This window comes from Monodon monoceros, unplaced genomic scaffold (assembly GCF_005190385.1).
Source record: "Monodon monoceros isolate NGI ecotype Baffin Bay Population unplaced genomic scaffold, NGI_Narwhal_1 Super_Scaffold_15, whole genome shotgun sequence".
NCBI lineage: Eukaryota > Metazoa > Chordata > Mammalia > Artiodactyla > Monodontidae > Monodon > Monodon monoceros.
In genome coordinates this window covers 6,334,906-6,362,853 of record NW_021703771.1, presented here as the reverse complement: position 1 = coordinate 6,362,853, position 27,948 = coordinate 6,334,906, and the positions used below count along the sequence as shown (strand labels likewise).

Sequence of the window (27,948 nt, the reverse complement as noted above, 5' to 3'; positions counted from 1 at the left end):
TGGACAGTGTACATGACTGACCCCCATTAAGGCCTCTACATAAACTTCTATGATTACGGCGGGTGGGTGCAGAGATTTACTGCTCTTGCCGTGCCCAAGACAAGCCTTGGATGTACGTTCCCTTGCTCAGTAAACCTGCCACCTACCAATCTGGGGGCTCTGTCTCTTTCTTCGGTCTCTCCTTGCCCTCTGTGTACAGGGGCCAATTTCAGGTTTAACCAGGGGAACTCCTGTGGTTATGAACAAACAAGTAGCCATTTCAACCTAAAGCAATTTATTATTGGAACATATTAACATCTCTTAATTTTCTAGAAAAATATAAAAGAGGTCCTTGTGATAGAGAAGTAAATACTTCTGTGCATTCTTAAAACTGTATAATACTCTTAAAATTCTTTTCTATCTAATATATAAAATTTGGCTAAATTGAATAAAAAAGAAAGAAATGATGCCATTTGCAGCAACATGGATGGACCTAGAGAATATCATACTAAATGAAGTCAGAAATAGAAAGACAAATACCGTATGATACCACTTATATGTGGAATATCACTTATATGTGGAATCTAAAATATGACACAAATGAACATATCTACAAAACAGAAACAGACTCACAGACATAAAGAACAGACTTGTGGTTGCCAAGGAGGAGGGAGTGAGGGAGGGATGGGTTGGGAGTCTGAGGTGAGCAGATGCCAACTATTATATGTAGAATAGATAAACAGCAAGGTCCTTCTGTATAGCACAGGGAATGATATTCAATATCCTGTGATAAACCATAATGGAAAAGGATATGAAAAACAACGTATATATGTATAATTGAATCACTCTGCTGTACAGCAGAAGTTAACACAACATTGTAAATAAACTATACTTCAATAAAATAAATGTTAAAAAATAAAATAAAACTTGGCTAAATTGTATGATTTTAAAATTTTAGGGCTTAAGAATCTGCCTGCCAATGTAGGAGACATGGGTTCGAGCCCTGGTCCGGGAAGATCCCACGTGCCACGGAGCAACTAAGCCTGTGTGCCACAACCACTGAGCCTGCGCTCTAGAGCCTGCAAGCCACAACTACTGAGCCCATGTGCTCAGAAAGTATAGCTTTTATGAGAGGAGCTGTGGGCTTTGAGTCCTGCAGCCTATGCTCGAATGATAGGAGGGACACAGCTCAGTTTCTTCCTGGGTCAAGGCAAGAGCAAAGTGTAGCTTTCCCTTGCACTGTGTATCTCTCCAGCAGGCTTCAGGAAGGCAAGATGAGACCCACACTTTTCCACCAGTGCAGTCCCAGAGCTTAATAAAGTGCTCAGTCCATAGTAATCTCAGTAAATGTTGAATAGAAGGGTGAGCTCTGGACTAGACTGAATTCATTTCAGTGACTTATTGAATGCTACCTCTTATTCACCCTAAGCGGAACAGAAAATTCCAGGAACCCCTAAAATACTTATATAGTAAGCCACAACTTTTATTTGTAATTGTTACAAGTTTTCAGTTAAAAACACAAAACTTAATAACAAAATTTTTAAGTATAATATCCAGTGTTACTAAGGAAATTGGGTAATATGCAGAAGAGATGGATAAAACAATGATGGAACATAATTAGAAGTATATTACCAAGATCTCTAAAAATGAACTTGCAATTCTACTTTGAAAAAATCAATCTTATGAATTTTTTGGGTTCAACAAATGTTTACTGAATGAACGGACACGTGAAAAATAAACAAAGGAGGTGATGAGTAAGTGGTAAATCTTAACTGGCCTCTCTAGCCAGAAAAACAGAGGGAACAACTTTCCTGTATATTGTAGTGTTATTTATAATAATAAAAAGCTGTAGGTAGTGTGAAGGTCCATGTAGAAAAGACATGCCCACGGAGTGAATCATTCAACAGGAGCAAAGACCAGGGCTGATGATGCTGTGATACACACAACAGCTTTCCCCGTATTTAGGAATATTTCCAAGGGAACTGTTAAGGTCCAGAGAACTTTAAAATCTCCTAAAAAATGCTATACATCTTCTAATTATTTAGAAGGATTGCTGAGGATTATTATGTATTACAAAACACAGATGAAAAGGGCTTCTACCAGCTCTTTTCTTCCATGTAAAGCCATGAAACTAAAGAGCCCTTTGCTTCCAGGAAGCAACCACCAATTTAATGAAAGGGACAGAGAGACGACTCCTCTTCACTGGAGATTTATTTGTTTGTAACAAAAGCAAAGAGGACCATATCTATCAGCTATGCCACTGTTTCTAGCTACACTATCCAAGCTCATAAAATCTTAGTAATCTGTGTTGATTATTTTTTCACACATAGTCTCATTTCCCCCCATTCTTGGGAACTGCTTCAGCTGCAAAAGCCACCCGGTCACAGGTGTCATCCTAAATCAGAGAGGCTACAGACTAGACTACAGACTACAGCCCTCCCTTCCCCCCTCCTTTCACGAATGGGCCATAGCACTCCAATCTGCTGAACTCAACAGGGCCTCAGAAGCCTTCTCAACACAGTATTCCAGATAGACATAGAACCTGAGAGATAAGCCTCTTTACCGTCCTTGAATTCAATAATAAATCAGGAGTTCACTTTTCTGTGACATTTTAAATTTATATATTCAACTACTAACACATTTTTATTTAAAAACATGTTTATATACAAGCAACCAATGAAACAGAAGAATTATGTTATACCAAGAATATAAGGCGCTCCGTACCATATGCATGTTCTGTATATGTTTTCCCTCAAAACTTCACCATTTTGCCCTGATAATTGCCAAAAGACAATTTAAAGATAATCAGAGTGTGATCACCTGGGATACTGCTCTCAATCTGTAGAGAAATAATTATTTCTTTCACATAACCAGAGATACTTGTAGATACATGAAGCTGAGAACATTTCCTCTAAAATGATGCTAGAAAATTCTAGAAAACTGGGTAGCATGCCACCCAGAATCTTTGAAAGCACCCAAATACTTACCATTTGCTATCCTAAGGAATACTGAAGAATGGACATGAAGAGAAAAGAAAACCAAACATAGAAACCTTGTCAGATGTTCCCTGAGCCTGTGCCACCTTTTTGGGTACAACAGTGTTTATCTGAAGGACCCTTGCAAGAGCTGCCTTTGGGTCCTCACATTAAGCCAGGCTCAAGGCACTAAGTGGGTACCTGACCAACAGCTCACGAGATCTCTCCCCTCGTAACCCTCACCTGGAAGGTGGCAGAACAATAAAAGCAAGCTCAGGCACAGAAAGAGTCCCAATTTCCATAGAAGCTAGCATCTGCCTTTTCCCGTGCTGATTCTGCAAGATGGCTCGTTTACAAATATATAAATAGCTGAAACTTTACTCCAGTCTCATTGAAAAATCAGAACGGCATCATGTGAGAGAAGCGTCCCAGCATCCTTGGCTCACGGAGTGAAATGTAAGTGGAGCTGGGCCAAGCTACTTGACACTCGCTAGTCAGCTTAACCAGATGCCCTCCAGTTTCCTGCAGTGGAGGGACCGGGTTCTGCTGGCAGAGCCTGAGACTTCATGCACATCAATTGCCCAGCAGTCGCACCGTGATTTAGAGCCCGAGGTCGGAAAATAAATTTCAAGTAGCACCTAATATTTATTATCACACATATTCAAAAGAGAATGGCAATGTCTAAATGTGGCAGGAAGTTTTCCAATGTAGCTACTTAAAATTCGCTACGTCTTCTTGCACGCAGGCTCAATGAATTTTCAAAGATTGTCTCTCCAGTACTCTGGCCACCTGGCCAGACTTAGAGGGGTTTAAATCATCAGGAAAAGGGCAAGAGAGAAAATGCATTTTAATTTTTGGAAGAGCATTTATTGCCTTGCTTAAATTCATTAATTAAAGTTATCTACTGGTAGTTAAGAAACATCTAAACCAATATATATGAAATGTAGATGAGATACATATTGACTTTTCTTTGCTGCATATGACTACCCAAATAGGAAGCTGTCAAGCCCTGAGGGTTTAATGCCTGCATGTGAAGCCACCTTCAGGCTTAAGACGCCCACAATAGCATAGATCTGTACAGTGACATCTGCTGAAGTTCTCCACCAGACAAATCACCCATTACATCCCCTGGTATCAAATTACCCTCTTCCTTAGCCCTCTGATTGCTTACCAATTAATGAGCAGTTTACTTTTTTAAATTTTATTTTGCGGTACGCGGGCCTCTCACTGTTGTGGCCTCTCCCGTTGCAGAGCACAGGCTCCGGACGCGCAGGCTCAGCGGCCATGGCTCACGGGCCCAGCCGCTCCGCGGCATGTGGGATCTTCCCGGACCGGGGCACGAACCCGCGTCCCCCGCATCGGCAGGCGGACTCTCAACCACTGCGCCACCAGGGAAGCCCCCAAACAGAATTTGATGCTTTATTCATTGCAGTGTATTCACACCCTGAAATGTTCATCTTGGACTCAAAGGCTGAATATCAGGACCATATATGCTATATTTGCCTTCCTGATGACTCAAGCTTTCTGAATTACTATTGATCCATCCTCCAATTACATATAGCCAACCATATGGGGAATTATTATTGCCTTGTATAATTGCTGACAAATTGTCAGTATTTAAATGGCAAGTCATTCTTTTTAATCTCATATTTATCAGAAGAAAAAGTATAGTAAAGATAACAAACCAACAATTAAAAAAAAACCCTTCAGTAAATTCATTTTGAAATGAAATGAGTAACAAGACCAAAAAAAAAAGGCTTTTCTTTACTATATACTCTACACAATATATAAAATGAATATACAGTACGTAAGTGATAATAAATATCACTCTTGTGTCTCTAAGTCTACATTGTGTCTTAGTTTAAAATTCACATTTTAAAATCTAATTTTGGTTATGTCTATTTAAACATAAATAATATTTCTTCAAGAACAAATTTACTTACTATTCTTTAAAGATTATGCCGCTATCGATACATGTAAATTTACGCTATAGAACAGGATCAGTTTGTAAAGATTACTAAAAACCACAAATAATCAAACAACACATTTACCACAGCATTCAAGTGATTGTGTTACTGTCGACAAGACTTTTTATTTTTAAACAAATTATTTGGAATCTCTTTAGAAAGTAGTTTATGTTGTATTATTAAAATGTAAAGAAAGGACTTCCCTGGTGGTGCAGTGGTTAAGAATCCACCTGCCAATGCAGGGGACATGGGTTTGATCCCTGGCCCAGGAAGATCTCACGTGCCGCGGAGCAACTAAGCCCGTGTGCCACAACTACTGAGCCTGCGAGCCACAACTACTGAAGCTCACGCACCTAGAGCCTGTGCTCCGCAACAAGAGAAGCCACCGCAGTGAGAAGCCTGCGCACCGCATCGAAGAGTAGCTCCCGCTCACCACAACTAGAGAAAGCCCGCGCCCAGCAACGAAGACCCAACACAGCCAAAAATAAACAAATTAAATAAAAATAAATAAATTTTTTAAAAGTAAAGAAAAATTATTATTTTACTTACATGGTGTCTCTAATAAGACGTGAACTTCCCAATTTGATACAAGTTTTATCACCTTCACAAAACACACGTCTCAGAGAAAAGCGCTCTCCTAGGTCAAAACCTGTGGAATGTGACAAATGATTTAATCCAGCAGTTTTATTAAATTTAGTAAATTCACAGAGTTACCAACTTTTAAATAGGATTTTTTGTAGTCCTTATCTGTAGACTGACTTATTTCAAGTTAAATCTGCTCTTTACGGGATCAGCAAAATTTCTTGATTTATTTTGCCTCTGTTTAGGATATAGGAGGATGAAATATATGTCACAAGATTCAAGTATTATTTTTCTTTGACCTAGGAATTATTCTAAATAAGTAAGCAGAGTAGTTTATTGTAGCAGCTCTGATAGCTAAAGACAGAAAATTAGTTAAGTAAAAAATACTACAGCCATTCAATTGAAATCTAAGCAGTCTTTTAAAAGAAATCGTGCTTTAGAAAAATATATGTTAATGTGGGGAAATGCTCGGATTTCAAATGCAGTATATGTATTATGATTACGTGTGCATATGTGGGTGGGGGAAGGGTGGAGAGAGAAAACGGAGGATGAAGGGAAAAAAGAGAAAGAGAAAGATAAGAATGTTACAAAAAGGGAATCATGACTGTATTTGGGTAGTGAGATCTTCTTTCTCATACATTTTCTTTTCTTTTTTTCAAACTTTCTACAATGGATACAACTTTTAAAATTTTAAATAACTTTTGTTCTCCGAGAGGTTGAGTTGTTGGTGGTCCTAGGTTAAATGATGTAGAATTCTGCGCTCAGAAATTTTTGTACATCATTTGACTTCTTTGCTTTTAATTTTTTAGTATTGGTGTTATCTTAAATTACAATGTGAAGGAGTCACCTACAATACACTACGTGTTTGGTGATAATTTTACACAAAAATGTTTCTTTGTGAAGAACTGTAATGCTTACCTGAAACTTCAACTTTATCTCTGTAGTCTGGTGTAAACTGGTGTCCCTCTTTCCTCAGTATAGGACATTGTTTCTCTATTAAAAAAGAAAAAAAGGTATTGAGAATTTTCATTACATTGTCTATCATTTTTTTCAAATAAATTTGAATCATACAATACAATCTGAAATGTAAGATAAAAATGGAAAGCAATTAAACCGCTCTATTAAATTCCTTTTATTTTATTTATTTATTTTAGATGTTGGGGGTAGGAGTTTTTATTAATTAATTTATTTATTTTTGCTGTGTTGGGTCTTTGTTTCTGTGCGAGGGCTTTCTCTAGTTGTCGCAAGCGGGGGCCACTCTTCATTGCAGTGCGCGGGCCTCTCACTATCGTGGCCTCTCTTGTTGGGAAGCACAGGCTCCAGACGCGCAGGCTCAGTAGTTGTGGCTCACGGGCCTAGTTGCTCCGTGGCATGTGGGATCCTCGCAGACCAAGGCTCGAACCCGTGTCCCCTGCATTAGCAGGCAGATTCTCAGCCGCTGCACCACCAGGGAAGCCCAATTAAATTCCTTTTAAATAAGGATAAGAGTATTACCCACCTCACAGTGTGTTCGTGAGGAATACATGTGGTTATGTATGTGAAGTCCCTGGTACACAGGGAACGCTTGTCAGTGTTAGCTACTGTTTGCTCTAATGTTCTAATTGTCACTCTATACTCAACATAAGGAAATTAGCTAGCTTTAATATCGTTAAGTTTTCATACTCAAAGTATATTCTAATGTTAGAAGAAGTGACCTGCTACTATTTTCACACACCTTGGATTCAGGTTTAGGTATTAGTGATATTAAACTTTAGAACAGGAGGAGACTGCATGGGACTAAATGTACCCCTCCCTAAATTCATATGCTGAGGTCTTAATCCCCAGTGTGGTGCTATCTGGAGATGGGGCTTTTGGGAGGGAATCAGGTTTGGATGAGGCCCTAGGGGTGGAGCCCTGGTGATGGGATGGATGTCCTTACAAGAGGGCAGAGGAACAGGGACTCTTTCTCTCTCTCTCTCTGCCTTGTGAGGAAACCAGGAAGAGGGTTCTCATCAGAACTTGGTCAGGCTGGCAGCCTGATCTCAGACTTCTTAGCCTCCAGAACTGTGTGACATAAACGTCTGTAGTTTAAGCCTCCAAGCCTATGATATTCTTGTCAGAGCAGCCTGAACTAAGTTATTAAAATAAAACTAAAAAGCAAAAGCAAAGACCTCTGCCATACCAAAGTGGCCTATAATGAAAAATAAATGAGATAAAAATCATTGAGAAAGTATTAATTATATGCTAATGCTAATTAACGATGTTCAAAGAAGTAAAAGATAAAGTCTGCCTCCACTTACAGTGAATTTACATACTCACTGCACCGCGACACAGTAATATAGTAATGTACATACATACACTAATTTCTTGTTATCTGGGGTTTGTTTAAATTTAATTCAGGCTAGATTCTAGGAAATTAATAGCCAATGCAGACCATATTGCAGCTAGTTTCTATAATATGCCAACTGGACAACTGGACAGTTCTTAAGCTAAATTGATGAACTACTTTGGCATCATGCAGTCACAACCTTAATTTTTTAAAATGTCTAAAATTCATGTTTGGGTATAATGACCTCAAAGTTTTTATGACGGAGAGGAGATAAACTGCTGAAAACCACACTGATCTCCTGCTCTATGGGAAGTGGAAACCATCAGTTCTCCTGGTCAACTGCTCAGCCTTTCAGCCCTTCATTTAACAAATGTGTCAAAGACTTCAAGGGTGGTGACAGGGCATCAGCTTAATATATTTAACCAGAAGAATAAATCGGATTATAAATAGTGCTACCACTTAGATTTAAAAGCTGCAATCCACACAATTAAAATATATAGCACTGAATATTTTAGAGATTACTTAGTTACTCTGGAAATTCCTGTCTCAGAGATCTTAACATGATTGCACGTCCTAAATAATAATAAAATCGGGTCTTTTGTAAACACTACCCATTTTTTGAGAAAATTGAAATCATACCCATTTTTTTATCTGAGTTCATCATCATGTTTATAAAAACCAAGCATCTCCTCAAGATCTCTGCACTGAAAACTAGAGAATGTTGCAGAGAGAAATTAAAGTCCTAAATGACTGAGTGGATTAAACAAGTATTTAGGCTGGAAGACTCGGTATTGTTAAGATGTCAGTTCTCAATTTTACATCTAGACGTAGTGCAATAACAATTAACATCCCAACAGGTTGTGTGTGTGTGTGTGTGTGTGTGTGTGTCTGTGGAAAACTGACAACCTTATTCTCAAATTTAAGGTGAACTCCAAAAAAACTAGAACAGCTAAGGCAAAACTGAAGAAGAACAAGCCTGAGAACATGTACTATTGGACACCAGGGATTTTTATAACGTGATTTTGGTGCACATATAAATAGATTAATTGGACAGAGAGTCCAAACACAGACCTGTGTACATGTTTACCACAAAAGGGCCACTGCAATTCGTTGGGAAAAGGATGGTCTTTTCAGTCAGTGATTTTGGATCAACTGACTGTCCATGTAGAAAAACACTGGACTGTGACCCTTACCTCAAACCATGCAAAGAAATTAATTAGAGATGATCTTAGACCTAAACATGAAAGGTAAAACAATAACGAACTACAGAAAAATGTAAAATCTTCATGAACTGAGGGTAGCAAATATTCCTTGATAGACCTCAACATGAAAGGTTGATAAACTGGACTTCATTAAAATCTTAATAATCACAAGACAACATTAAAAGACTGAAAAGGCTAACCACAGACTATTACAATATGTATATCCAATCAAGCATCATATCCAGAACATACAAAGAATTCTCACAAATCAACGGGGAAAAGATTGAAAACCCTATTTTGAAAATGTGCCAGGGCTTCCCTGGTGGTGCAGTGGTTGAGAGTCCGCCTGCCGATGCAGGGGACACGGGTTCGTGCCCCGGTCCGGGAAGATCCCACATGCCGCGGAGGGGCTGTGCCCGTGAGCTGTGGCCGCTGGGCTTGCGCGACCGGAGCCTGTGCTCCGCAACTGGAGAGGCCACAACGGTGAGAGGCCCGCGTACCACAAAAAAAAAAAAAAAGAAAAGAAAAGAAAATGTGCCAAAAAGCTAAGCACTTCACAAAAGAAAATATCCAAAATGCCAACCCGCATATGAAATAGTGCTTAACATCATTAGTGATCAGGGGAATGCAAAGTAAAACCACAATGATATACCACTAAATGGCTAAAAATTAAAGAACTGACAGCATCAAATACTGTTGAGGCTGTGGAGCAAAAGGAAGGCTCGTCTACGTTGCTCGTGGGGGTGAACAGTACAACCACTTTAGAAAATTGTTTGGCAGCGTTTCCGAAAGCTAAATATTCATGAACTCTATAACCTGGAAATTCAATGACCCAAGAGAAATGAGTACAAAAATGGTGTAAATGGCTCTTTTAGAAGAGAATATTCCTCACAGCATAACTCATAATAATCCAAAACTGGAAACAACCCAAATGTCCATTGATAAGAGGATAAATGAACAAATTGTGGTAAATACAATAAAAAAGTATAGAAAAAAGAATGAACTACTGCTACATGCAATGACCTGGATGAATCTCAGAGATACAGTGGTAGGTGGAAAAGAATACCGTTCCCCAAAGAACACAAACTGCAGAATTCCATTTATGTGAAGTTCAAGAGATTGCATGACTGATCTATGTCAGAGTACTGATTAGCTTGGTGGGGGGTCAACTGGGATAGTTACAAGAAAGCCTCTGGGGCCATGGAAAGTTCTATATTTGGATCTGAGTGGCAGTTTCACAGATGTGTAAATACATATGCAAAAATTCATTACACTGTGCACCTAAGATCTGTGGACCCCGGTGTGTGTCATACAAAACAGCATGTCTGTGAGAAAACACTTTAAGCTCAAAATAATTTTTGCAGAACACCAAAACTGTGATCAAATTTTTACAATGACTTTGAATAACTATATGACTGTAGAAAATGAGGTTAACTTTAAATCCTTCACAACATATATAGGGAAACCCCAATAGATGATTGGCAAAGCAAATATCCAGACTGTGGAAGGAACTTCCTACTGTGACACTTCGGTAATGAGTGGAAGCTATGTTAGCTTATTGCCAAGTTGGAAACAGTATATATCTTATGTAAATTCTTCTGAGGATCTAATGAATATACGATGATGTCAAAGTAATAAACCTGTCACTTTGAAGTGAAGAAAATTGAACACTTCCAGCAATATTTATGAAAGTATTTCTTCACTAAAGTCTTTATGAAAATCAAATACAGCTTTATATCTCTAGAATATGTGCTCTGTTATGAAAGGCTGAACAAAACAAATGAAAACTGAATGTTAATTTAAGTGAAGTAAGTCAAAGACAAATATCATGATATCACTTTATATATGGAATCTAAAAATTGATACAAATGAACTTATTTACAAAACAGAAATAGACTCACAGACATAGAAAACGAACTTATGGTTACCAACGGGGAAACGGGGGAAGGGATAAATTAGAAGTTTGGGATTAACATATACACACTACTATATATATATAATAGGTAAGCAACAAGGACCTACTATATAGCACAGGGAGCTATACTCAGCATCTTGTAATAACCTATAATGGAAAAGAATCTGAAAAAGAATATATATATATTCAATTTTAACTCAATTTTATTTGACTTCAATTTAAAGTTTAAAAAAACAACCAAATGTTAATTCTTTGGGGGAAGACTCAAAGTACAATAAGCTGAATGCATGAGTCTCATGGTCCATTGCATAAAAATGGCAACACAGTAGAAGTGGCTATTAAAAGTTGGATATGTACATTTCTTTAAGCATTGACACTTGCATTTTAACATAAAGTAAAGCATACTTTTTGCGTAAATGTGCGTGCTATCTTGAAGAACTACTGATAAGACCCAAATATCCAAGCATCCTGTCGGGTAGTCAGGAGAATCCCAGCAGCAGTGTCATTTCAAAGGCTCTTGGGAACCTTTCAAAAGTAATTACTAAAATTTCACCACAAAAGATGCACTATTTAGGGGCCCTTAATCAACAGGCCTTTTGAAACATAAATGCAGAAGTTTTTGACAAATTCATGCTAAGATGCTGTCAGTGATTTTCAGACCCACTTTCCTCCTGACTTAGCTTGAAGGATCTGGGCAGCTTATAGGGTTGGAAGGATATTGAAAGGGGGTAAAGGAACCAGAAAAGAAGACAACTAGGTCAGATTTGGGGAAGATTTTATCTAGATTATCTACAAAAAATTACATACATTTTACAAATGTGTGTAATTACATACATTTTACCCTTCTCTCCCTCTAAAAATTAGAAACCTGAGGACCTACAAACAAATCATTCAAGAGAGCTTATGTGATTTTCCCCCAGATCACATAGTAACTCAATGGCAAAGCTGAAATAAAATTCGTTTCCCATAGTCCAGCTTTTTTCTCTATACTGAACATCCATCTCAAAAACATGTTCTAGGGCTTCCCTGGTGGCGCAGTGGTTGAGAGTCCTCCTGCCGATGCAGGGGACGCAGGCTCGTGCCCCGGTCCGGGAAGATCCCACATGCCGTGGAGCGGCTGGGCCCGTGAGCCATGGCCGCTGAGCCTGCTTGTCCGGAGACTGTGCTCCGCAACGGGAGGGGCCCCAACAGTGAGAGGCCCGCGTACCGCAAAAAACAAAAACAAAAAAAACATGTTCTAAACAAAATAATAGAGTACCTATGATACTCTCTTCATTCGTTAGTGGAAATATACTTTGTCCCCACTCTCAGTTTGAAACACGTGCTTAAAAAAAATCACTTGTTCCCTTAATCTCTAAATCCTCATGCTTCTTTTCACCTGTTGACTGGGCCCCCTATTATATTGTTAAGCATTCTAGTCTGGAGATTAGATCACATGTCTTTTAAAACATATTTTTCCTATCATTGTTCTGGTCTTTCTATACCCACTTATATATAAAAGTCTTCAGTTTAATCACGGAAGTCATGTTCAATTCCTTCTTTCTCCTCTCAAATAGCTAAAAAGCCCAGAACAGTTAAATCCATTCTTTTAACTTTCCATTTTTTCCCTGCTGATTGAATACCTAAAAGATGTGTGTATTTTGCTGATGCTCATACAGAAAACGGACCAGTCACTCTCTGTGGCCCCAGAGGCCTCTGGCCTTAGGAAAAACCAGGAGTGAAGTCATTCCTTGTGCACCACAAAGACAAGGGGAAAAGTCAAAATTAGAGGCATCCTGAAAAATAAATGTATACATGTTCTAGTACACCTTTACAATTTGTAGAGGGTTCTTAGCATTACTTAAGCTATTAATATACCACTTTACTGATTGCAAAGAAAGGAAATATGTCATTTGTCTAGTGGATATATAATTTATATTTTAACTTTGCTAAGTGTACATGTTTCCACACATTTGTACTTAAATGTATCATGAATAACTCAGTATTACAATATTAAACTACCTGTGAATTAAGGCTTGTTGAGAGGTCTTTAGGGGAGATATGTGACTGAAAGATATAGATTCAGAAGCCTACCCGTTGGTACTCCTAGAGGGCAAGGTTTTAGCATCTCCCAAGAGGTCTCACAGGGCAGTGTCTGCTGCTCTGGTGAGTTTTACCAGAGTTCAAGGTCTAGCCTTTGAGCTTGCAGGCTCAGAAATCAGATGCTGACAACACATAAAGCACAGATGCATTTCTGAGGGGCACGTGCCCTTCTCCTCACTCACTGGACTCCAGTCTTCCGCTCTGTCTCGTTTCTCCTGCACGCTGAGCACGCCCCTGCCTCGGGGCCTTGGCACGTGCTTCTTTCCAGGTGATCACGTGCTTCACTCTCTCACTACCTTCCTGTCTCTGCTTAACTGCCCCTCGATGAGGTCATCCCTCCCTGACCACCCTGTAAATAATGAAACACCCTCTCCTCCCTTCATACCATGTAGGATTGCCAAATACAGCAAATAAAAACAGGTGCCCAATGAAATTTGAATGTCAGATAAAGAACAAAAATATTTTTAGTATACGTATTTCTGATGCAATATTTGGAGCATACTTATACTAAAATGTTTTCATTATTTGTCCCACTTCAAACTTAACTGGGTGGCCGGTATTTCATCTGGCACCCTCACCCACATGCTCATACTCTTGGAGGCCAGATAGGGTGGTAACTTAAAGAGGTAACACTGAAGATGGACAAGGGGGAAGGAACTGAGACACAAGAACGGACAGGATGGGGACTTTGCTGGTGGCGCAGTGGTTAAGAATCCGCCTGCCAATGCAGGGGACACGGGTTCGAGCCCTGGTCCGGGAAGATTCCACGTGCCACAGAGCAACTAAGCCCGTGCACCACAACTACTGAGCCTGCGCTCTACAGCCCACGAGCCACAACTACAGAGCCCATGCGCCACAACTACTGAAGCCCGCATGCCTAGAGTCCGTGCTCCGCAACAAGAGAAGCCACCGCAGTGAGAAGCCCACGCACCGCGACGAAGAGTAGCCCCCGCTCGCTGCAACTAGAGAAAGCCCGCACCCAGTAACAAAGACCCAACGCAGCCAAAAATAAATAAATTTTAAAAATTTTTCTTGTAAGAAAAAAAGAATCAACAGGATGTGATAACAGACTGAACATAGGGAGGAGGGGGAGATGCCTTGCTCAGCTGGGTAACAGGTGAGTTTACTGAAATGAATGCCACTAGAGGAAGAAAAGGAGTTGTGACAAGGAGTGAATTCAGCTGCGGTGGAAAAGCCACAGAGTTAGAAATGTCAAGTTCAAGGTGCCATTAGGAAATATGGGTATGGAACACAAAAGAGGGGCGGGCTGTGAGGTAAATTTGGGAGTGATTGACATAAAAACCATACTTAAAGCCACAGGGATAGATGGCATTACACAGGAGGTAAGGCCAGAAGGGAGGAAGGGCAACAGCTATCTCCTGAGAAATTGCAATATTTCTCTCTCTTGTCCACTTCACCTGCTTTATTTTTTCTATTTCTTCATATCCTCTGGAGTCCACATAACATATTATGGAATTATTATTACCTGTAAAATCAGAGTTAAATCTGCCCAGTTTCACAGGCGTTCTATTTATCACTCTTTTTTTTATCGAGGTATATTTGATATACAATATTATATGTTTCAGGTGTACAACATAGTGATTCAAAAATTTTAAAGGTTATACTCCATTTATAGTTATTATAAAATATTGGCTGCATTCCCTGTATTGTACAGTATATCCTTGTGGTTTATTTATTTTATACATAATAATTTGTATCTCTTAATCCCCTACCCCTATCCTGCCCCTCCTTCCCTCTCCCCACTGGTAACCACTAGTTTGTTCTCTACATCTGTGAGTGTTTCTTTTTTGTTATATTCACTAGTTCATTTTATTTTTTAGTTCCACATATAAGTGATAACCTACAGTATTTTTCTTTCTCTGACTTATGTCACTAAGCATAACTCCCTCCAAGTCTGTCCATGTTGCTGCAAATGGCAAAATTTCATTCCTTTTTATGGCTGAGTAATTTTCCATTGTATATATACACATCTTCTTTGTCCATTCATCTGTTGATGGACACTTAGGTTGCTTCCATATCTTGGCTATTGTAAATAGTGCTGCTATGAACACTGGGGTGCATGCATCTTTTCACATTAGTGTTTTTGTTTCTTTCGGGATATATATCCAGGAGTGGGATTGCTGGGTCATGTAGTAGTTCTAGTTTTAGTTTTGTTTTATTGCGGTACGCAGGGCTCTCACTGCTGTGGCCTCTCCCGTTGCGGAGCACAGGCTCCGGACGCGCAGGCTCAGCGGCCATGGCTCACAGGCCCAGCCACTCCGCGGCACGTGGGATCTTCCCAGACTGGGGCACGAACCTGTGTCCCCTGCGTCGGCAGGCAGACTCTCAACCACTGTGACACCAGGGAAGCCCTAGTTTTAGTTTTTTGAGGAACCTCCATACAGTGCTCCACAGTGACTGCACCACCAACAGTGGTTTACATTCCCACTAACAGTGCACGAGGTTCCCTTTTCTCCACATCCTCTCCAGCATTTGTTATTGGTGTTTTTTTTGATGATGGCCACTCTGACAGGTATCACTCTTGTTTTCTAACATGCATTAGGAAAATTGTTTTCTTTACCTTTAGTGACAAAACTCATGACACAGCATTTGTCTCAAGATCAGGGTTGGGGAAGTTGAAGAGCAGTAATTTACCACAGACATAGAACTAGTTTGTTTTCTTTTCATAAATGGATCAAAATAACAGCCTTTAGGTGTTTTGCTTTTTTTTTTTAAAGGCTGACAGACTTCCCATTGACAGAGGCCTTTCATTTAATTGTTACTAGTTGCCCTGGGGACTCCTGTACACTTCATACTTTGCTAATACATCTGATGAAGGATTACAGAGTATCCTAGGTTGGGAGAAAAACAATGGTTAACAACAAGAGGTTAGCACCTTGGACCAGAATATAACAAAAAAATATGGAAAAGTGACAAAACGAGAAAAAAATGGGAACACAGTTATATTAACAAAGAGGTAACGAGGGGTCACAGAACCTTCACTGCTAATTTTTTATCCAAAACTGTTCCCCCAGAGGAGTATACCAGGTTAGGAGCTATAACCTTTATTTAATAATTGTGAAGCTTTCCTGCACTTTAAAAATTTAGGAGTTACAAAGTACATTTGTCAGCAGTAGGACTCTTATCCGGTACCATACTGAACATGAGGAATTCTTCAAAACACAAAATAAAACTCTCTATATAATAGCATACTTGGACTCTTTGAGTTTAAGAGTGCAGCATGTGTCGATTAGTAAAAGCCAAATTTCAGAAGAATAGTTTTTCCTTATAATCAATAGAAAACTAGTTTAAAAGGGTGTATGTGTATAGTTTGGGGCCTAAGTTTATAATCAATTCCATCAAGACACTTAACCTGAAGTTTTACCATAAGTGAAAGGGATGGCATTCTATTATCTCTTTATTGAGTCTGGCTTTTTTTGCTGCTCTTCCTTACCTTATTTTCTGTTTTTATTACTTTTGATGATAACTCAGTACTTTTGCCTTAGAACAGATTAAGGGAAATGCATGAGAAATAGGAACTATTATGAGACATAAGCTTCTATCATAGAGAAAAGTTTTAAGAAAGTAATTAAAGCAAGTTTTGAGATGATCTCTGTGATGTATATTAATTAATACAACTCTCTTCCCCAGCCTCTTTTGACAACTAAACTGAAACGGCCACATTCAAATTGTTTATCTGCAGTGTGAAAATATGCAAACATGCCTTATGTCATAATCTCAACATAATAGTAAAACTGATGAAAGAATATGGAATAGCTAATTCTGAATAGCTTCAAGATTTTAATATTAAAGGTATTATCGAATCCCTCCATATTACTCTTGAATTCCATCCCAACTGGCCCAATATTGCAAGCAATCATTAGGCACACCATTGAGTTAAGTAAAGCGATTAAAAGACTCGATTTATCCTTCGTGTATTTAAGTTTAACAGCAGATTGTTGACAACTTCACAGACTCCAGAGCTGAAACCCTAGCCTCTCCCTCAGATTTGTTATATTTTATTTTTAGGCTGTAATCACTTCCCTCCGGTAAATGGTTAGTGACCACAGGCACAGGTCTGCACATGAGGAAACTAAAAAGGGAACTTTGTGCTATGAATCAGACACACAAGACATGAGAAGAGCCCCTGCCAGGCCCGAAATGTTATACTCTTCAATAATACTTATGACAGGGCTGTGCTGACATTTTCAATGAAAGCAAACGATACTTGCAGTTAAGCAATTTCCATGACACGTTTAGTGTGGGCTGTTTCACAAGCATCTCCTACCAAGTGCCCTGATAAAAAACAACTCTTCATTTTTTTTCTTTAGGAATTTCCCTTAGTGCTTCAGGTTACGTGAATCTTACTAGAGTTCCAATTAATTTGGAATTCACACTCTTAGGAAAATCTTTCAGAAAGGTTAATTTGGTAGGGTAAATTGGGCTAGAATATATGCATTTCAGTCTTCCTACATACAATATAACCTGATTAAAGAATTGACATAGCCAAGCTATAAGAGCAAACATTCAGGGGAATCCCAAGATGGAGAAGTTTCAGTTACGCAAGATGATCAGTACTGTACGCAAGATCTATAGTGAACAGTACTGTATTATACACATAGAAATTTGTTACCAGAGAGGAGCTCATGCTAAGTGCTCTTACCCCTCCCCAAAACGTTATTAAAGTCTAAATAAATAAACAAATGCAACCTGGTAGTGTAAGGTGCAAGACAACCAGCTAAGAAAAAAATAATAATAATAAAAAGAAATAGTTAATCATCCCAAAGGTGAGTGTTCCTCTGTTTTCCGCAAACATAGGCATTAGATTCACGTGGGGAGCTGGTTAAAGATGTAAATTACTGAATCCCACCCCATGCTGTCCCACATCATAGGAATCTTTGGGAGTGGGACTCCAGAATCAGTACCCCAGATGATTCTTGCTCACACTAAAATTGGAAAACCATTTATGTAGATCCTTCAAATCAATATCATCAGGAACATTTATTTATTACACACTAGCACGTGCCTAGAAACTGATTCATTCTCCTTTCAAACCAAAAAAGTCCTATCCCCTCTGATTAAGTAGCAAATTGGATTTCCTGCTACGTCTCTTAAAAGGAAGAGATGTAAAAAAGATTCCGAAGAGGGACTTCCCTGCTGGTCGGGTGGGTAAGACTCTGCACTCCCCATACAGGGCGCGTGGGGCTCGATTCCTGGTCAGGGAACTAGATCCCTCATGCATGCTGCAACTAAGAAGTCTGCGCGCCACAACTAAGAGCCCGCATGCTGCAACTAAGAACTGGCGTAGCCCAAATAAATAAATATATATTTTTTTAATTCAGAACAGTAGCAACATTATCAGAATAAACTCCCTGCCATAGGGACTTCTTTTTGCCATGAGTCACGCCCGACTTTTCTGAAAAACGATTTTCCCCCAAAAAAAGTATGATAGCCACAGGATGTCATTTGTACAGTGTTAGAATATTCAAACTTTCATGTAGATTATTTTATGAAATGTAACTCCTGCCAAGTTAGTAAAAAATCATAAAGACTTACAAAACACCGTGACTCAGGTATGTTTTTATTTTATGAGTGCTTCAAACTCAAAAGTCTCTACTAGGGTATGTTTATACCTGTTTAGCAAAAATTCTGAAAGAAACATTCAAAAGAATAAGCACAATAAGACTCATAGTCTCAGGACACGTCATCATATGTGACCAGGGTCAGAATATATCATATGTGATCCTTTGCATAGAAGGTGAGTTGAAGTTTCTCTTTGCTCAGCAAATGGCTTTTCAATGTGTCTAGTTCAACTTTGGAATGCGAAGTACATTGAGGTCAGTAACTTACGCATACTCAATCTTCAAGAAGAGACTTCCAAATTAGCCACCGGATCATTTTTAAAAATCAGAGGTGGAAGTGAATGTTTCAAATTGCTTTCAAGTCCTTTGGAAATATTTATGAGGTTGATAACTGAACAGTTGCAAATAAATATTATCTATTTAGTTCAAAAAGTGCTCTCACGACTGTTAATCTTTTGTTTGCCTCATCTGAGATACTACAAAATTGATATATAATTAAACTACATTTCCTTTTCTATTTCTTATTCTGTTTTTCACTCTTCTGTAATTAACATTAGCTATGTCCTTGGTTAATCCTAACTGAGGATGGGTTTCCATACTTACAATTTGAATAACTTGAAAAACTTCATTTAAAGGGGAAAGAGAAAAATAGACACACACAGAGATGTACATACATATTTATATTTGTAAATATCAGTGAGAGAAAGAAAAGGCTATTTAGACTAATATAATATGCATATAAAAAATGTAATTTTAGACATTCTCAATGTGCAATGTGAAGGTCAATGGGGAAAACAATAAATTATTATCTATTTTGTGCTAGTAGATTGACTCTATGGCCTCTTCAACCCTAATATGATTTATTTTAATATTTTTTTAAAATAAAGACTATAAATAACATTTGGAGACTGGACAAGAGGTGGCCTGGATACCTGGCTTGTCCCTGCTCACCACGGAAGCGGAAGCAGGAAGCAGGAGCATCGCTGCCCAGAACCAAAGCTTCCAAGAGCCAGCGGGTCTCATGGCGCCTCAAAACCATGGGATCCAGTGGCCACAGACCTGCAACAGAACAAAATATCTGAATTGAGCTTATTGCATACAGTTCCCTTCATCATTATCTCCAGAAAATCCTCGTCACCAAAGAGAACACAATAGATTTTTACAATATATATAATTATATAATTGGATATCTGCTTATACATGTAATTAGACATTATTAATATATACCTTATTATGCATGAAAGCCTCTGAAAATATTTTCAGATTAGTTCCTAATTAGTTATCAATGTCCATACAGCCTCATATAACTTAAATTTCTCTTCTTCTAAATTTTTTTAAAGCCACGCTACTTACAATGATATGTATATATCTTTATTTTTAATCCTGGTAAAATACGCATAACAAAGTTTACCATCTTAACCATTTTTACGTGTACAGTTCAGTGGCATTCAGTATCTTCATGCTGTATAATCACCACCACCACCTGTCACTTTTCATCCAGCAAAACTGAAACTCTGTATCTATTAAACAGTAACTCCCCATTTCTCCCACCCCAGCCCCTGGCAACAACCATTCTGTTTTCTGTCTCTACAAATTTGACTGCTCTAGGTCACATGCACGTGGAAGCACGCTGTATTTATCCTCTTGCGACTTTATTCACCAGGCATATTGTCCTTGAGGTTCAACCATCTTGTAGCATGTGTCAGTATTTTCTTGTTTTTTTTTTTTTTTTGCGGTACGCGGGCCTCTCACTGTTGTGGCCTCTCCCGTTGCAGAGCACAGGCTCCGGACGCGCAGGCTCAGCGGCCATGGCTCACGGGCCCAGCCGCTCCGCGGCACGTGGGATCTTCCCTGACCAGGGCACGAACCCGTGTCCCCTGCATCGGCAGGCGGACTCTCAACCACTGCGCCACCAGGGAAGCCCTATACCTTATTTCTTTCGAACTCTCTTATCCAGCTATGGTCGTAATCCTCATATGACTTTGGAAACTTATCCTAGCTATTATTTCAAGGCCGTTGGTAACTGTTAAAGTAATTAATTCTATTTCAAATAAATGAACTCACAACTATGGATCTAACTTTCATAGAGATCCTTGATTGTTTGCATTTTTAACCAAACTGATTTTTATGAGTTGATAAGTTAGCAGTATAGCACAGTGTTAAAACTTCATGCCTAGGTTCCACCACTCACGAATGAGTTACATGATTTCTCCAAGACTTCATTTATTCGTCTGAAAACTGGGAATAATACTAGCAATAAATTGTTTAATACCTGGAAAGAGTATAGCACAGGGCATTGAATACAGTAATTGTTCCAAAAAGTATCTGCTATTATAATTGTTTGCTCCACATATTCATAAAAAATAATGAGTAAAAATGTAGTTATATTTAGCTATTCATCCTGAGGCTGATAGTGATGTTTGAACAATGGAGAAATGCCAGAGCATCCTAAAAATTTATGTTCATTGAAGCTTTGGTCCCTGTTTCGGCAACAAAGAACCAGAGAGCTATATAGCCATAAGCTTATGAATTCAAACTTGAGGTTTCCCAACTATTTCTTTGAGTCACTTAGAGGATAAAAGTACTCAACTTCACACTCATTTCCTCAAAATGTTTGAAGAATTGATGTTATGGTTAGTTGACTGAGTGTTCTAGTTACAAAAGAATTGCCATTCCACCACTCTACTGAAATGTCTCCAGCCAAGTTCAGCAAAACTTGAAAGAAGGATCCTTTTCTCTTTGCATCTAATTCAACTCTCCGTGGCATTTCCAGCAGCTGATCACGCCCTCCTTCTTGAAACCCTCACTCTCATTGGCCCCCCTGCCCTCGCACTCTCTGGTATTTCCTTCTAATTCCCCTTCTTAGATCTTCTTTCTACCTGATTTCTTAATGGTGGGATCTATGGGTCCTCCTCTCCTCTCTCTTTATAATGTCTCTTAGGTAATCTTACCAATCCTCTCGGCTTTAAGCAGTATCTGTCAGATGATGGGTCTAAAATTTACCTCTCCAGTCTAATCCTGGTCTCCGAACTTTAGACTTTGCGTCCAGCGGCCTACTCACTATTCCCTGTCAGACATCACAGAGACGCCTATAACTGCATACAAATCGAATGCTTGGTTCTTAACCACACCTTGCACCTTCGCGTTCTTCTCAGTCTCCATGATTAGCCCCCGTCAAAGCGCTCCAGCTAGACACCCAAGCATCACATGGATTCTTCCGCCTTCTGTACCCCCATCTCACACATCCCCATCAACAAGTCGCATCAGTGTTACCCCAAACACATCTCAAACCCACTAACCATTGCTCTCCTCTCCTCTGCCACTGGCCTAGCTCAGGTTGCCCTGGTGTCGACTCCTCCAAAGCTTCCTGACTGATTCCTTATGCACGATGGGCTCCTGACCGAGTTCACTCTCTACATAGCACTAGACAGCTTTCCTTAAAGTCAAGGTTGGATCACGTCACCCCCTATTTCTAACCCTTCAATGGTTTCCCACTGAACTTCGAATATAATCCAAAAGGCTTTCTATGGTCCAGAAGCCCTGAGTAAACTGGCTCCTACCCGCCCTCCTGCTGATGTCCTGTTCCTCAAACTCCCTCACTCTTTCCAGCCTCAGGGCTTTTGCACATGCTGTTTCCTCATCCAGGAACATGCTGGGTCCTGTTCATCTTGCATCCTTCCATGTAAATGTTACTATGTGGAAGAGCCCTTCCCTGACCAGTAGACGCCCTGGCCCCCTCTTCTCTAGCTCAGACTTTTCTGTCTGTACACATGTTTATGGCCCTCACTCAACTCTAAGCTCCTGAGGGCAGGGACTGTGTGTCTTGTCCATCACTGTATCCTGGTGCCTGGCATGGTACCTGGAAAAGCAGGACTCGGTAAATATTCTTTGAATTGAAAGGGAGGAAACTGCCAATTTGTAAATCTTGAGACACAGTGAAGTGTACTTACGTTTGAATCTGTAGTGACGATAGTTTAACCTTTCAGAATTCTTAAGGCATTTCAGAATCTTATAATATTTTAAGGGTCATTGTAACGTACATCCTTTCTTTTTGTATGTTTCGAAAAACGTGTTTGCTATTGGAGGTTTCTATTGTTTCAATCCTGATTAGACATGTACGCAGCTACGAACATCTGAAAAAACTTTTTACAGGGTCTCAAAAGGAAGCCTTGTTTGTGTTTAAAAAAAAAAAGACACCTTTCCCAGATGTTTTCCCTCTGCTGCAGGCAATTTCAGGGTTGACCCCAACAAAAGTGTCAAGGGCAAAACTTCCCTTGAGGTCTTCCTGGACCTCTCTCCCAGATCCTTCCCACAATCCCCAGATACCTGCTGTCCTCAGGCTGCTTCTAGCTGTTCTCCACCCACCTCTGGTGCCCTCCCTGGATTTCTCAATTCTGGGCTTTTTCCACCATCCAAAAATCTCCTTCCTCATTGAAACTTGCCTGTTTGCTCTCCTGTCCCCTCAGATCCCAGCTCGTGACTATCAAGATAGTTTTACAAATGAATCCAAGCCAATGTTATCACAGTGTAATGTGTTGTTCTTTCCAGGTAAGATTTAAACTTTAACCTTCAATACTTTACCAACTGAGTGACTGATGTAGAACCTCAGGGTAATATATGTAGATGCTGAGGTTTCTTAGGGCCCCCAAATCACTTTTTTCCAGACTTATACAAAGATGGCTCTTGATGCATTTTAAGAAGGATATGGAGATTACCGGCAACATACTTGGTCTCATTTTCTGAAGCAGAATTTCTTTTATATATGGTATTTTATTTAATATTCACAATAAGTTGAGAGGCAGGCATGCCTGCTCCTAACGTTAGCAGGGTACAGGGCAAGAGATCTTCATTCCATATGTCTAAATATTTAAAAGTTAAAAATAAAGCTAATAAAACTGATAAGAAGTATATATTTTCTCCTTTCACCTTGACAAATAAACTTTCACAAAGACCTAAAAGCCAAGGTCACGTTCAAAATTGAACAGAGAAGGCTGCAAGGGATGCAGTGGCCTCTGGACTAGACAAAGCTCCTCCCTTACTGTTTCCCATTCCTGGTTCCATCTGCACCATGAGGGGCCTCACTCACACATGTGGGAACATGCCAGTAAGCCCAAGCTTTGTCCACAGCACCTGCAAACTTCTCTCCTTGACCACCCCTTGGGCTCAGGATTGTTCACACCAGTGGCTTGGTCTGTCCCTGGGAAGATGGACCCAAGGAAGAGGTGTCCAGATCCTGCAAGATGACTAAAGGTCATTTGGTCAGGGAATGTCAGGATCTTGGATTCCCACAGCCTAGTTTAGAAGCTCTGGCTTTGGGTGGGCCAGTCCCCTTACCTCTGTGGACTCTTACCACTGAGACCAGGTGCACAGACAGAGCAAGACCTTCTAAAATGTAGAGCCCAGAGCAGGGACCTTCTTGCCTGGTACAGACATGAAACATTAAAGCTCATAGAGAGGATCCCAGAGCCTGGGGTTCCGGTTTAGGTCTGCTTGACTAAAAATCCTCTGCTGTTACCCCATGATGTTTACTACCAGGGTGTGGGACAGACCTATCACATCCCTATAAGCTTCCTTTTCAAATTTCAGCTAATCTCCATCAAGATTCGAGCCAGACCCTCCACAGTTCCTTCCCAGTACGAAAGTCACTGTCGTGAGTATGCCCAGCACTGGCCGTCTTGAGCAAACAACACTCCTGGAGACCAGGAACCCTCTAAGGTCATCCAGACAGCCCTGCCTGCAGCTGGCTTCTCATTGTCTTAACAGCAAAGAGAAGTCTGCTGCCTGAAGGCTGGCCTGTGACCTCTACCAAAACCCATTATTCTCACCATCCTTTGCCAACCAAAATATCTGTGGAGACTGGTTGGGCTTAGGGAATTTTAAAGAGCCACTGTCCTTTAAACTTCTTTAATCCAGTTCTTGAAATCTTAGATGGCAACTATAAAAACAGAATATTTGAATTAGGACATAGATTTTTTACATCTTCTTATTAATGTATATTTGTGTACAGAGACCACAAAGAGGACAGAAAGGAATATTGGGAAATCTTAATCTTTCATCCCATCGACAGGATGTGGTCCTACTATGTATACTGTGGACACCAAAGCAGTGAGCCAAACAGTCCCTGGGTCACTCCGGTCAGGGAGATGGCAAACAAACAGACACATACGTCATCTTTTAGAGACAGACACTAGGAAGCAAAGGAACGCAGAATCAGTAGACAGAATGATGGAATGGAGGCTGCCTAGATAAGATGGTCGGGGGCCATCTCAAAGGAAACCAAGCCAAATCTGCATACAGAACATGAATAATTTTATTCTATGCCATCAAACAGTTAATAATGCTCATTCTGCATCTCTGAAATTTGAATTTGGTCTTAGGTAAAGGGGCAGAGCATTAGATCTAATACCAAATAGAAAATAACATGCAAAAGATAAGTGAAAGGAGAAAATAGAAAGGCAACATTAAATTCGCTTTACGTCAGCTGTTAAATGAGCAACACATGTGGACTTTAAAAAATAGGCTTGAGTTGTTAAATGGCTGAAAGAACCCAAGTTTTCAGAACATTTATTATAAAAAGAAATGCCGTGTGAGTGGGTAGAGGGTTGATTTTTAAATCAAACTTTCTTGACTACCCTCCAACGTGCCTGTACATAACTCCACCAAGGAAATCTGGCCATACTGTTATGAAGTGACACATCTTGTAAATAAGCAAAAGCAACAGGTGTTACACATCTGTTCTTTTACCAATCTTTAGAATCTATCTTTAGTGAAGCTATAGTAGAGTCTATAAACTATTGTAAAAAACTGGCTGGAAAGTCATGCCTATGCAGTTAAAAATCCAAGCCCACAACAGGAAAAAAAGGATCCTCAAGAGCTTAGGACTCCATCCAGCATTATTTCATAATTTTGCTATTGACCGTAGTCATGAAATTGAAGTTATTCCGCAAGGTCTTTTGCAGCTTCGGCAATGTTTCTGCCCTTGTTATATTCTACAGAAACCTCCTGATTTTTATCTTTTAATTACAGGCATCATCTTTAACTTAGGAATCCAGGCTAGAAATTTCAAAATCATCTTGAATTCATTCTTCATCCCCCATATAAAATCTCTTTCAAAATCTGTCAAATCTACTTTTGAAATGGTTCTTGAATCCATACCAACCATCCTCACAAAAGCTGCCTTACTTCACTTCCCTACAATTTTGAATCTGGAAAAGTGCGATTGACTCCAATAATCTCCTCTCCCCCAGGACTGTTCCCTGGAGTTCCATCTCCCTACTGCCCAGGAATTCTGTTTCTAAAGCAAAGACCCGGCTTTCGTGTTCTGCCTTCTCAAAGCCTCCTGGTGCTTTCCATGCCCACTCCTTAGGGCAGCAGGCACTCAAGGCTGTGTTACATCACGGCCTCCACTCATCTGACCAGGCTCATGTCCAAACAAACTCTACCCCATCAAACTATTCCCAAGTCCCCAAATGTGCCAGGCTTCTGCGCATGCTGGAATGTTCTTCCAACTCTCTTCCGTCTAATCTGCCCTCCACGTGTAGTTCACATGCTGTGTCCTCTGTGACGTCTGCAAGCCCCATCTCAGAATCCATTACACACTGCCTTGTGATCCACCAGTGCTCAGGATCCAGCCCTGCTTCAGCTTGGTCTACCCTGCATTGTAGTAACTTGTGCACATTCTGTGTCCTCTCTGTACTGAATATCTTGGCGAAAACAGGTTGTATCTGATATTTGCATTTTGTTTCAACTTGGCATTTAATAGATCCTCATTTGATCAATTTGTAGGATGAATATAGTCTAAGGCAATCCTATTTGGACTAAAATTAAGCAAATGAAGGGTTGAAGTCAAGTAACGTATTCAGATAGGGACTTAACAATTACAAAAAATATGGATGAAGTGAAGAGTTATAGAGAAATAGAGGAAAAACTACTAAAAGAAGGCTCAGGGAACATAATTTCAGTTATTTAGTGAGACCAAAAAAATACTGTTGAACTTTTCTTCTTTTACCGAAAACATACTTCCTGGTTCTTAATGTTTATAGTTCTCTAAAACTAATCAACACTATCACGTTTCCTCAAAGTTCTGTTATTTCTCCTGTCACTTCAAAATTAGTGTCGACTTCCCGGGGGTCACCAGGCTTAGGTTCCCCTTGAGCAGGTTTAACCAACACTCTCCACCCTCAACAACCTGTTTCTTTTATTGACTCACTTCTCTAAAAGACAGCTGTCACCATCAACTTTCTTTCTGGATGCTATTCTCAGTTTCAACCACCATGACCGACCAATATTTTGTCATATTTTAATTCTCTAGCTCGGCCTCCACAGGTATTTCTATATCAATGACCCTATGCCGCTTCAAATTTTAAATAAATATTGTATCTTTTTGCCTAATCTATCAACTTTTCCTGATGTTCCCATTTGGAAGTCTCTCCTAATGTTCTGATCGAATAACCTTGCAATCTCAGGACTATCTTTGCTTTCTCTCCGAGAGGGATCAGAGGCGCTTTGGGCCTCACAACCTCTGCATGGATAAGAGAGGCCTATTGTTCCACTCTTTTTTTTTTTTTTGATACCATGCTTGCATTTCCCATCTTTCTATCATTTCCAAATTCGATGTGCAACTTCCTCACCTGGTTATCTCACTCGTGGCCCGCAGAATCACACCCTATCGAGCCCCTGGCCCTTCAGCTCTCCTCTCCAATCTTTCCTGGGCAGGTGCTATCTGATCTCCTCATCTCTGGTTTCACCCCAGCTTGGATTCTCCAACTTACCAGGCACATGACGGCTCGCGCCCACCTCTAAGCCTCCACACGTGCCTTTCCTTCTGGCTGGAAGGTCCTCTCTCCTGCTGTGTCCTGCTAAGCCTCCTTATTCTCTGCCTCTTTAAGATATACTCCTCAACGTGGCCCACCTCAAATATTTTTTCCAGCATCCTCTCCAGGTTATATATTGCATCTCTCTAGCTCTGCTAGTTCATATTCCTGCTAATTTTTTATTCTTCACTTGAATTTGTATTAATGATGCCAACTGGCCAGACAACCATGGTCTCTATCTGCGTATCTTCTCCTGCCTTTAAACCATCCATTCTGTGTACCCACTGGGCATTGCTGTCTGCTGGGGAAAAAAATGAACTAAAATTGCAGCAGGAGAGATTAAACTGAAGGACCAGAAAGTAGATGGGAGCTTTCTATTTCTGGACAATACCACGGGTTTCCATCTGTTTTAGGTGGTTTCCTTGGATGATGATGATTCAGGCACAGAGATCACGTCCCAACTGTGAGAATGAATAATCACTCTTGGTTTTCTGTCATCTTTTTGCTCTTTCTCTGACCTTATTTTTTTATCAGGTTCAGGCT

General features: G+C 39.9%; 1 protein-coding gene across 1 annotated transcript in view; it reads right to left on the bottom strand.

The window, feature by feature from the left end:
• Positions 1–27,420, bottom strand: part of COL19A1 (collagen type XIX alpha 1 chain) — a 362,938-nt gene extending 335,518 nt beyond the window's left edge. Inside the window, exons 1-4 of the mRNA XM_029223905.1 lie at positions 27,364–27,420; positions 19,525–19,651; positions 6,422–6,496; positions 5,471–5,570 (exon numbers count right to left, since the gene is read on the bottom strand). Of these exons, the coding sequence (XP_029079738.1) occupies positions 5,471–5,570; positions 6,422–6,496; positions 19,525–19,615 (266 nt within the window). The 5' untranslated portion in view covers positions 19,616–19,651; positions 27,364–27,420. The remainder of the gene's footprint in view (positions 1–5,470; positions 5,571–6,421; positions 6,497–19,524; positions 19,652–27,363) is intronic.
• Between the last annotated feature and the right edge of the window lie 528 nt (positions 27,421–27,948).